This window comes from Haliaeetus albicilla, chromosome 12, assembly GCF_947461875.1.
Source record: "Haliaeetus albicilla chromosome 12, bHalAlb1.1, whole genome shotgun sequence".
Taxonomy (NCBI): domain Eukaryota; kingdom Metazoa; phylum Chordata; class Aves; order Accipitriformes; family Accipitridae; genus Haliaeetus; species Haliaeetus albicilla.
Window position 1 is genome coordinate 33267227 of NC_091494.1, and position 12516 is coordinate 33279742.

The following is a 12516-nucleotide window of genomic DNA, read 5'->3' on the forward strand; positions in this document are numbered from 1 at the left end:
GTTAATCCTTTTAATAGAAGTATTTTAAACTTATCAAACTACACGAATAATTTTTTCAAGTTAATTCCTATTTGAAAATGCAGACACAGTCTGCCGTAACACCAGGATTAGCAAGGAAGGCAACATGCCTAAGATGAAACATGTCTAAGGTGTCTTCACCTGTCTGCTTTGTCGTGGGAGTTTATGTGATACTCCACCAGGATTTCCTAACATAAAGAAACTGTTTATGTCAAACAAAGTGGGATTTTTTTTTTTAAGCTAGTTAAAGAATCATGTCTTGACTTGCCTGAAATGTACCACACCTGACTACTAACAGGTAGAGCAAAGAATGTCTTTGCATCTTGCAGGCTCTATGAAACACCTTTTGTAGTTCCTTGAGGTATATTTAGCCTGTATGCACGACAAGCAGTTAAGTGTATAGTAAACACAAATGGACTTTAAAAAGCAAGCTGCAATTCTATCAGTCAACTAATAATTCTTCCTTTCTTCCCTATCCCTTCCCCTTTCCCCCGAGTACTCAATTAATTGGCTTCAGGGAAAGTTAAAAGGACTCAAAGTATGTTAGCTGCTCACTTCCTCAGCCCAACACTGACCTCATTACCTTCCCCCGACAAGGCAGAAAGAATCAGAGAGCAGAGGCTGGCCAGGTGATGGACGTCACAACACAGAAATATCATGTTACCCTCTCCTTATAAGCACCAGATGTACCAGACAAAAAAATCTGAATTTTCTTTATCACCTGTAGCAGGCACTTCTAGTCTATGCTAGTCACAAGCAGCACAAAGCTCATCCTATTGCTAACCTCTGAGAATTTACTACTATTAATTCAAGCATACCACCCTGAAGCTGCAGGAAGAAAAAAAAAATAAACTCTCAAACCTCTTGCCAATTTGGCACAAAACCAAAATTTCCTTCCTGAGCCCAAAAAAGGGAAAAGTCTAACTTAGGACAGAAGACTCTCCTCCCGACTATACACTAGGTAAGGGAAAGCATAATATTCATCACAAGCAAAACAGTTTTGAACAATCCAAGCAAGTTAAAAAAAGGAGGCGAGACCTGAGTTCAGACCTGAGTCTGTTGAGAGCTGCTGCTGCAAACAGCCCTTTTCACACCTCTTCAGTCCTGCCAGTACCCCAACTGGAATGGCTACACAGTAAGCTGGATGATGAAAACAGATCCATGCTCAATTAATTTTTCTTTTGCTAGCTTTTTTCTAAAACCAGAGAAGCTCCCCCATTCACTTTATCACATGCAGCTATGCTATGCTCAACTGCAGGAGCAATGCAGATGAAGGAGCAAACAAAAGAGCCTGCTTCAGCCAGCACTGCTAGGGGAAAAGGCCCTTCAGAATACAGTCTCAGATTTAATTCCTCCTGTTTATCTAGGCAAGGAGAACGTCTGAGGAAAAGGAGAAATGCAGTGACCATTCCCACTTCTACACTGCATATTTCACAGTCCCTTTAAGCCAGCTTACACTGAGTTCATACTTTCTGCTAGCCACCCAGCATCCTACACCGTTCAGTGTGTTACTCCAATCCCAAAGTTTTGGGGTAAAATGAAGAAAGTATAATAAATACACATGTGGAAAAGAACATTAAGAAAAATGCTTAGAACAGGAGTTATAAATGCTGCTATTAAAAAAAAAGGAAAAAAAGGTCTATGATGCCCCTGCAGGAAATAACTTTACACAAGTCCAAGACACAGTAGGCACACAACTCTCTTCTAAAGGTAACATTCAAATACATAAAAGAAGAAAGCTATTCTCAATATTTCATCATGGTACAAGATGTAGCTCAAAGCAATGCTTCAGATTTCCCCAATTCTGCAGGACAATCTTGCCCTGGAGCAAGCTACATCATTCATCCATAGCCACACCTTCCTTTTTTTTTTCCCCTCTTCAAAAACAACGCACCACCGCAGGGAAGGCAAAGCCGCCTGCACTCCTACACTGTATGCACTATTTGTGTTAGTATTCTGCTGAACAGGAGATAGCAATTAGATCTTTCTAAATAACGATTTATTTATTGATTACCTACACCATCGAATGACAGATAAATGAAACTACATTCTGACTATGCAACAGTTCCAAATAATTAAGATAGCCAGCAACAACTTAATCACCATAATTGTGTAATAGAGTAGAAGTATGTTTTTCTTTTTATATTTGTTTAGGTTTTAAACAAAACAGCTCAGCTTCTTAGTGTGCACCTGCCACTTTACACACAGTAACTTCCACACCCAAGGGGGCAAGAATCAAATTACCCGTATTTCCAAGTTATATTATGTTTAACTTTCCTCATAGGTAAGCTTGAAAAGAGAGCATGCGTGTAGAGACTGGGAGAGAAAAAAGCTCGCTCAAGTAGTGCTTTTATAAAGATATGCTTGAATAGCAACTTCAGGACATGCATTTCAAAACATCGTAAGGTTATCCTGCAATAAAAGTGAAGTTTCATCTATTTTGCCAAGAATTTTCCTTTTGTGGTCCTGTAGTTTGAATACATCAGGCAAGGTTTTAGGAACCAGTTTAACTAGACTTTAAAAAATAAATAAGCATATGTGAGTAAGTGTATCTTGTTGAAATATGGATAGGGAAAAAATACCAACATGTAAAATTACAAGCAAGTACTATTTGAACTACTCTCCAGCGAGTATTTCTACTAAGTGTTTTCCATCTTTTTTCTTTTTCTTTTTTTTTTTTCCTCTCATTAGAAGAGGAGTGGTAAGGTCAGGAGGGAAAAGGGCTGATCTACAATCTACAGCAATCTAAGTTTGTAACTTCAATATTCTGACAATTTCATCACTTAATAACAGAACATTCATAAGAAAGCAGAGAAGAAACAGCTATCACTGAATATGGAGACAGATATTTCTTTTAAAACATTGCCATAAATTTTACTAAAAAAATATGATTTTATACAGTTTAAGGTGATTTTTCACTAGTCAAAAGTGAAATGTTTATGTCCCTTGGCTACTGAAAACACAGAAAACAATGTCTTTCCATTACACGATGATACAACTTTGCAGGCAAGAAAAGGAAAAAAAAACCCAACCCTCCACCAAATTACCCCTCTGCTTTAATTTGTAACTGCTGTACCACAGTCTGAATGGGGTGTGGGGCAGGACCCAGTTTAAGTAGCGTAATTCCGCTGTATTTTCATACCCAAGTGAGTTTCCTGCAAGATACACTAGCATGTGCCAAAGGCCATGACATGAAGTAGGAAGACATGAAGCAGCTCACTGTTTAAGTCAACAACTTCTAGTTACCACCAGTGCATTTACTCTACCATGATGACCGCCTTGCCTTTCGAGTCTGTGTAGCAACCAGCTACTTATGCTCCAAGTTCGGCATTATCTGTGTTCCTCCAGCCAATTAAACAGCAGTGTTAAAGACTGTGAATGATGGATAAACCATTTGCAATTTCTAGCACCAAGATGAGGCAAACTCTTCAGGATTGCAATCACTCATTACAATTTTTTAAGGAAGTAGTATTTTCCTTTCAGGTAAATGATTTATTATTTTTCTGTAAGAATCCAATAGCTTGTATTCTTATATAGGCAGCTGTTTTTGCTGTGTAATTCAGCTCACAATGGATATTATGTACTTTGTTTCAAGATGCTGAGTTCTGCATTTTTTTACGGGTAGCAACAATTTGCTTGTGGCTAGAAGTATGACTCTTCTTTAAGTAAAACAGTGACACACCTAAGGCTAGATTTAAAAAAAAGCTGTATGTAATTATCGGCTTGCTGACACAATAGGTGAAACTGTGTGTCATACTTTATTTGAATATTTTTTTTCACCGTTTCTCTTTGCAGTGGCAATTCTACCTTCAAGTGCTGATTATATTTAGAAAAGGTATGGCCAACATAACTACCAAGATTTTTAAGTAAAGTCTTAATATAGCATTAATACTTGCTAAAATACTGTGCAGATTTGTTAGAAAACTAAGCATATACAAACCACAACACCTTACAACTGATCATAAGCAATTTTCAGATTCCCCCTTGCTGTCCGCCCTGTGTCTCTCCACTCCACCAACTTACTCCAAACAACTGAGGTTGTCATAGCTGGCATAGCCACAGCATTAATTGGTATTACTACCATAGGTAGAAGATATCAACTATTTTCATTTGACATTTTCCTAAAAAGAAAAGAATTTGTCTCCAGAACAGTCTGAAAGCTAAAAGCCAGGAGCTTCTTCAGAAACATAACCTCCTTCATACCTGTCCACAAGTTCCCACCACCAGCTTTGTGACAGTAAAACAAAATACCACAAACCATGAAAAATCAAAATGGTGAGCTTGCATCTAACATATGGAGAACAACATTGTTTTGCACCATGGTGGGGTAAAAGGAGTAAAAGAAATATATTGCTCAAAGCATCATGAGTAGAAGAAAAATACTCATAAACAGAACAGATCAGAATTCTGATAAATACAAGGCTTACACACTCACACTTAGGCCTTTTTAAGTTTCACAAGGAACAAGCTTGCCAGACCTTAAAAGAAACCTTAAAGTTGTTCAACTAAGTCAGAGGATGGAAGCAGAGGACTTATTTTCATAAGGCTGCTGACCAAATCTACAAAAAGGACCAGTTTTGAACCAGACTTTAGTATTGGTATGGCTACTCTCATCCTGAAGATTTGCTCGCAGTGAGAATATAAATGTATTCCTGCAAGTTAAAAGATAGCAGTAAATAAATCTGCACAGCTGGTAACAGCCTGCTAGAAACATTTGTTAGCATTCTGGTCATGAGTGTCACTGTGTCTTCGTTGCTACCATTGCTCGTGCTGGTTAGATTAAAAATAGGAAATACAACCCAAGATGTAATCACATCATTATTTCACTGTGCAAACGCATCTTTAGGTACCTTTATGTTAAGAATTTCATACTATATATAATTTACCATGAACTCAGCTAGAAGGGAATTAAATATGATCCTTCAAAATAAAATATTTCTTTAATAACTTACTATGGCAAGTATCACTGTTTCTAGCATGCTTAACTGAAGCAGGTGTGTTCTGGTGCACCACACTCTCTGAAAGTCATCCAGAGACAGTGGATGGCATCATGTTCTAGCACAGCTTGGTGTTACAAGACTCCTCTCCTTTAGTATCTACACTATTGTACATGAAACATCATCAAAACATGAGGCTGCTTTATCAGAGAGAAAAGGCTAAGATGTCTTAGAATTTTTTTTCTGCTCACTTCAGAGAAAAGACATGACAGCTTAAAAAAAAAGAAAAACAGCGTTTGGCCTGAAGAAATTTGACAGCAAGTTCTTAGACAGAAAGATTTTATCAAGGTCTCAAAAAACCCCAGGAGCAAGTACCACACAGATAAGAGACACTGTTGTGTGACGCTGCATTAAAGGACCAGCACTGGAAAGTGGGGATACAAGGATGAAGGAATAAAAATGGACATGTAGGTCTTACATACTGTCCCAAAGAACTTTAAAAACAAGTTTTAAAGAGGAAAGAAAAAATTACATATTCTTTGGGAACCTGATGAGCTAAGTTAAGTAATCCTGTGTTTCCAAAACAGGCTTTTTGGATGAGATTGAAATAGTTCCGTCAGTCTCTAGAAATTGAAACAGATATCCAGGACCACAAACCACTGTATAATCCAAACTTTTTTTTTTTTTTAAAAAAAGATAATACTAAATGACTACTGATCAAAACTCCTCCGATGGAGACAAAGATGTCTGAGTTGCTCCTATCAATGGTTGTACTAAAAGCCTGCCAAGAAACTGTTAGAAGCTACCTCTTTGTGTTTGCAGTGCAAATCACCCGTTAAAGACACCTCAAAATGTCAGCCAGTGTGCTGCCAACAAAAAGACTAAATGCTAAAGAGAGAATCCCACAAGCAAATAGGAGGAAAAGCATGAGATGAAAGAAAAAAGGTAAAACCAATTTGTATCTGCAAAAATATCATCAGTATTAAGTGAAAAGCTGCACCAAGTTCTAGTCCACCATTGCAGTATCACAGGTTTTCATTTGAAAATCTTTTGAAAATTTTGCTTTTGAAAGTCTTTTGAAACAGAAACCAAATCTTCTTAAACTTCCTCAATCTGTTTGCTGAGCTAACCATAAAGCAGGTCATTAAGCAGACAACAGATGACTGCCCCCCACATCCCAATGCTCTCCTAATTTCTTTGAATCTTCTTACATTGCATTTCTTTGGATTTTTCTTTGGTTTTCTTATGACAGGTAAACAGAAGGAAATTAAGTCATCACACTTGATAAGGAAATATTTAAATGCATTTCAATCCGAAAAGTTAAACTGCATCATACCACAACAGAAAGAAATTTTAGACTTCAACAATTACACAGAAAGCCAACGGTACTGTTTACATCATCGTCATCCCACCTATATTCAATGCTTTAAGATATTCAGCATATCTGTTAGCATGAATCAGTGAACTTTATTAAAAATTGTCACAGAGAAACAAAAATATCCATTCCTTGGCAAACAAAATCCAGAGATGAATTAATTTCATTCATGTTATATGAGACACACTGGCTACTTTTTAACCATGAAGGTATTTCCCCTAAATAGATGTATCACTTTTGGTCAATATGTAATTTTAAATTTCTTAAAGATAGAGCATTAGACTCGTAGATCATTAACTTCTAGAAGATACAGAATTAGACTATTAGATTAACTTCTAGCTCCTTCCTAATTTTGAATAGATTTTAAAAATTAACTGTAAATAGCTCAGTTTCTTTTTGCCACAACTTACCTTGAAATCTGACTAATAAATGGTATCAGTTCTGCAGGATCGTAAGCACGAGCAAAGGCCCAGCAAACATAGCATGCTGCATCTCTCACGTTGGAACCCACGCTGCATGCCCCCCTCTTCTCGTCATATGTCAGCGCTTTCAAAATGACAGGAACAACTGTTAAATTAAAAAAAAGTACAAAAGCAACAATTAGGACCATACAGTGAACCAAAAAAAAGGTATGAGAGCATTCAGTGATTATTAGAGAAAAGACACAGGGTGGAGTTGTGCGTTCCGAAAGAAAAGAAAGCATGGGTCTTAATGTGTGCTAATTTTGTGATTAGAAAGAGCTGGGTTTTTTAATACACTATTTTGCTTCTTTGGCAGTAGCAGTTTATTTTTTTATTTCCTTCACATATAATTCAATGATAATTAAAGGAAGTGGGTTACATGAGAAGTAACATTGATATCCTTTATCACTCAGTGATAGATGTTCAAAGCCAAAGTAATTTTAAAATGCAAAATTTTAAAGTGTCCATTTTTGAAAGTAGTGGACTTTTAAGTATTACAGCAGCATCTATGATCATAAAAAAAAATTCTTAAGAAATACAGTATTGTAACTACCATAAAATAATCAGTATCCATCTATTAGCAGGCGACATTTATCATAGTAGAAGTCCTATGACAAGTTCTTCTTAATTAACAATGCTTGTGAATCATCAGCATACCAATCTTGAAAGGGACTTAAGCACAGTTTTTGTATAATCTTAAAGCAAAGTGACCGCACCAGCTACTAGGAAGACAGTTAACTCTATCCCAGCTGAAACTAGGACACATGCTTAATGCAAAAATTATGACAAACAAGTAAACCATGATATTTTATTCCCCATAGAGCTGCTACTTTGAGTGACTTCAGTGCAGTGTTTTAAGCTTGAACCTATCAGCACTGCCAAAGTGCACAGATCATAAAGACAGAATATGTATAAAACTGCAATGTAACCTAGAAATGCAAACAGGTGGGCTTTATTCTCATTTCTGCTTAGACATCCAAAACAACAGTGATGACTACATGCCTGTTCACCAGCACGGAATGATTTCATGCAAGACCAGAAGCCTTTGATGAAGGAAAACAGTACACCAAAAAAAAAAAAAAAAAGTCATCAATGTCTTTTTTTTTTCTTCTATCAGTCATGTTAATTATATCAATTTCACCAACACATTTGTTTTCGTTAGACAGTGAGGAAATAAACGAGGAGATATTTGCAACCTAAACAGCAATATGGAATCATGCACTGCACTTCCAAATGTACTCAAAATGCACTTAAATTGATTCTAATGCCCAAATTCGAAAATGCTGTCTCATGACATCCCATTCTCGGAAAAGAGTAGCATTACCTGTGTTCATTAAACAAATCATGATCCAAAAATCAACTGATATGATAGCCATCTTATCCAAGGCAGCTCTTAGAAATGAATGTATCAAGCATTGTTTCTTGATTTAATGGACAACCTGACAAACTTTGGATTGAGTATGGTTTAGCCAATAAAGGCCTAAAAGCTACAGACATCAATATAACATATGTCTCTGTGCCACATTCTATTGAGGGAGCTCCAGAGGAAATGCAGCTGCACAGAGCGTAAGCCCAGGCTGAGCACTGCAACCACAGTGGGTCAACAGTACACGACAGCTCTTCTTTTTTTTCTTTATTTTCTTTTTTTTTTTAATCATATTGAGGAAAACAGAGCAAGCAGAGTAGTAAAAGAGGAGTAAAGGCAAATTAAGATCCCAGAATCTTATCACAAAGGCTTTATAAACACAGGTACTGTTATTATAAGGAAGTAACGAAAAAAAGCTTGGGAAAACAAGTAGATTAAGAATTTCACTTTCATGCTTATATCCCCATCAAAACTGCAGAAGTCAATAATGTTTTTCTACAGATAAGAGAGCTTCCAAAAACTTAAAGAAGAATACTCTTACCCAGTTGTAGTAATATATTGCCACAGTTTATGAAATACTATATATATGCAAGGCTCCCCAGAGGGCCTTCTTTTGGTATTTGCAAATCCAGATATATAATTTGAATACATCTTTCTCCAGATGGCATGTCTTTAATAAATGAATAATGTCTGTAGAAACAACAGCCTCTAGAGAAAAAAAAGAAATAATTTCTCTCCTGATTCTCTTTCTTGTATCAAGTTTATCGAATGCATCTTTTTTCCTTAGAAAATACTTGTCAAAAGGCTGTATTTCATTAGCAAACTGTGCCTGGATATCCTTGAGTGGATATAATCAGAAAATAATTAAACTTCAACGTACAGTTCATCACTGTATGCCTGCTACTTTAAACAAAAAAATATGCACCACAACTGGAGAAGGGAAGTGTTAAAATGCCATTTAAATTCATTTTAACCTACTAAAGAAAATAAAGCAGTAATCAGAGGGATGGACAAGATATGACTATTAGGAGCACAAGCACTACATGGGAAAAAAAGCAATTCCCATTCAGGAACAATGATACAGCAAAGATGGATGGGTATTTGGGCACTTCCCAGTTCCGAAAGAAACTGCAATAAAAATCTTTAAAAATGTTGACTAGCTTGTTCTGAAAAATGCTGCATCAACTGATGAAAAAAAAATGGAATTTGCTGGTTCTACAGGAACACTTAAAACAGATGCCAAAGGCAATTTTGCAAAGCTGCTGCAAATTTCCTTCAGCATGGGGTGATTACTCCAGCTACTTTAGACAGCTGTGAGTGCACTCTCATCTCTCCATGCACTGAAGGAAATGTGGAAGAAGGACCCACAAGCAGCTGTTCACATTTTTTCTTTCATACAGATGATACAAACCATGTTTTTTCAATTCAGGGCATTAATTTCCCAAATAGTAGGGACAATACCAAATAGCACCTGGCTTATTAGGGTCAGTCTAACACAGAAGTGATGCTGCCCAGGTCTGTAACAGCAGTTACTAAGAAAACGCCAGGAACAGCAGCACTGTTACTCTGAGCAGCTCAAGCTTTCCCTATTATCTTGCAGCAGGCCTTTGGACTCACACCTCTTTGATGTCCTACTCCTGTGTCTAGGACTCAAAGCGTTGCTGCTACAAGAGAAACAACATGACTGCAAAGTCTGAAGAGCAAAGAGGGTTAAAGAAGAGGAAGGATACAAAAGTAGACATTTAGAAGGTGGGAGAAACAGGGAAAACAAGGTGAAGTATGCAGCAGTAAGGGCTAAGTAAATATAAATACAACAATGATAACAAGAAGGGAAATGCTCATCTAGGGGTCATCTGTTAAAGTTTTCATGCTATCACTGGTCAAATATTTACTTGTGGACTATGGGAAATAACATATAAAAATTGCTCCTGACAAATGTTGGCATGTTTGAAAAAGTGGGTCCAGCATTACATTTCCTGTTGGTATTTAGGAGTCATAAAAACCCAAAAGAAACAATATCAAAAATTCCAGGTTTCACTTCATTCTTTACCCTAGAGTTCTTCAAACACAATGCAGGTTTTTTTTCTGCTGTGGCTTTCTACAGTGTCAGAAGAGCCTGGCTGAAGGAAGTCATGAAGGAGCAATACAGGCAAAACCATCTGTAGTATTTAGTCCTCTGTAACTGAAATATCTTAGAAAAGACCTTCCTAATCCACAGTTTGACAGACTCTGTGTTCACATTAGCTCATGTACACTTTTCATCTTCAGTCTACACACAAAATACTAAGTTAAATTTTATTTAACATTTTTCTCTGATTTAAAACTGTTCACATTCATGCTCTTCTAAAGCGTTGTTTGATACACAAAGCAGCAATGACATTCAAAGCTTTGTAGTCTGCTTCTGCATTTTGCATGTTATGCAATTTCATTTCACCATTATAATCACCTCTCAGATATTCAGTATAGTCACAGTGTTGTACTGTGCTGCTCTGTACTGTTTCAATTTTTCAGATTTAAGATCATGTTGAATTCATACCTAAAACCAATTTATTAAAAAAAAAAAAAAATCCAGAAGAAACTTATTTTAGTTTGGAAGGGCAGAGACAAATTTCTTTATTTCTGAAATTATGAACATACCTTTTTTATTTAAAAGTAGGAGGCCAGGAGATACAACAAGGAGATTACCTGAATTGTTACTTAACTTTAAAAGGTACCATTTCTTTCATAGATCTACACTAGAAGTTTGCCATTAAAAACAGAGAATAAATAGTGTCCACTCTCAACCTAATTATTAAAACAATATCCACCTGTTTAGGTCTATGAACACTCAAGAAAATACAGTCACCTTTACCTGTAGCCTAGAGGTATTAATAAGCACCTGTTACACTCCACCCTGCCTTACCTAACTACATAACTACAGGTTGCAACACAGCTCTTTGCTCAAGCCTTGTGAAAATAAAGAAACAACTTCTGGCTTCAAAGCATTACAAACAACAGGATTTTTTTCTCATACTGGAGACAGGTTGCACAGATATTTTACTTTTTAGAGACAGGTTTTAAACAATCAGATGCTTAGCACCTTTCAGGTGCAGGTGATAGACACTGAACACCTAGTTAAGAAAACTCATGGAAGACATTGTATTTTGAAAGGTCACATGTATGTAAATAGAAAATGCCTCATACTATTCCTATTAAAAAGTGCCTTTAAAAACATACTTTACACAAACCTAGACTATAACACATACCATCAGGAGCCCTATGTTACTTTAACTTCAGATTGTCATTTTTTTAAATTTATTGCAACGTTTATCATCTAAAACATACAAATACAGCAATTAAACAAACAAACAAACAAACAAACAACAACAAAAACCTGTTCCTTCGCCTTAGGTCTTGTCTCCACAAGAAAATTGCAAAATTTCATGACAACTCTATTTCATTTAAAACAGATTTTCACTGGATCTCAAGTTAATTAAGAACTCTCTAAATTTAGTTTAAAACTAAAATATGCCACTCTTAAAACAGATTAAGCTAATGTTACCTCTTAGATAAGTCTTAAATTTTGGTATGAAGCCTTTATGCAGAGAAGCCTTCTCAATTCAAAAGTAATATAGTGCAAAACCTTCTATTTTAGAATTATAAAACATTAAGAAAAAATACTACCAGAAAAAAAAGGATGTCTGCTATTACTGAAGGAAGTATTGTACACAATGTCACTGTAGGAGCAGCTAAGAACATTACAATTAATTAATCATGACGTTTAAGCACACTTATAAATATCAGTACAAAGAATAATTTTATTCTTCAAATTTTTCTTCAACGAAACTAACTCATTGCAGAAGTATCCTTCGGTACGTTCATCCACTTTGTGAGCCTCAGGCATAAAAAAAATTGTAAACAGCCATACCTACAGTATGTCAGCTTCCCATGTTTTAAATAGCATACCTATCACTATCATTCATATGCTAAAAAAAGAACTCTGGCTTTTCAGTGTAAAGAATTTCAGATTTGAGACCACATGCTCTTACATGGCACTCTAACATCTTTTAGAAAAAGAGGCAGGTCCTAATCATAACTTCATTAGGGCTGTTATACTAATATTTAATATATCAACACGGATGCAAACATAGATAATTTCAGGTTAGGCTCATTATCAGAAATAAATATTTGTTTAAAGTTCTGCCAAACATTTATGATTTGTTCTCATTTTCTGTACAAGCTGTCTGCTTCAGAATTTACTCTTAAAGGACTATTTCATCCAGAAGATAAATTAGCCAGTGAGGATCAGAAAATGCACATGCTGCTTTGCCTGTCGAAAAATTCTCAGTGTTTCTGTGAAATGCTCTAACATTGCATCCT

The 12516-nt window shown here is 36.1% G+C and overlaps 1 protein-coding gene across 3 annotated transcripts in view; it reads right to left on the reverse strand.

The window, feature by feature from the left end:
• TBCD (tubulin folding cofactor D) overlaps window positions 1-12516 on the reverse strand; it is a 131570-nt gene that overhangs the window by 69534 nt on the left and 49520 nt on the right. For all 3 annotated transcript variants that reach the window (XM_069798914.1, XM_069798912.1, XM_069798913.1), the window contains exon 15: window positions 6741-6897. In XM_069798914.1, the coding sequence (XP_069655015.1) occupies window positions 6741-6897 (157 nt within the window). The remainder of the gene's footprint in view (window positions 1-6740; window positions 6898-12516) is intronic.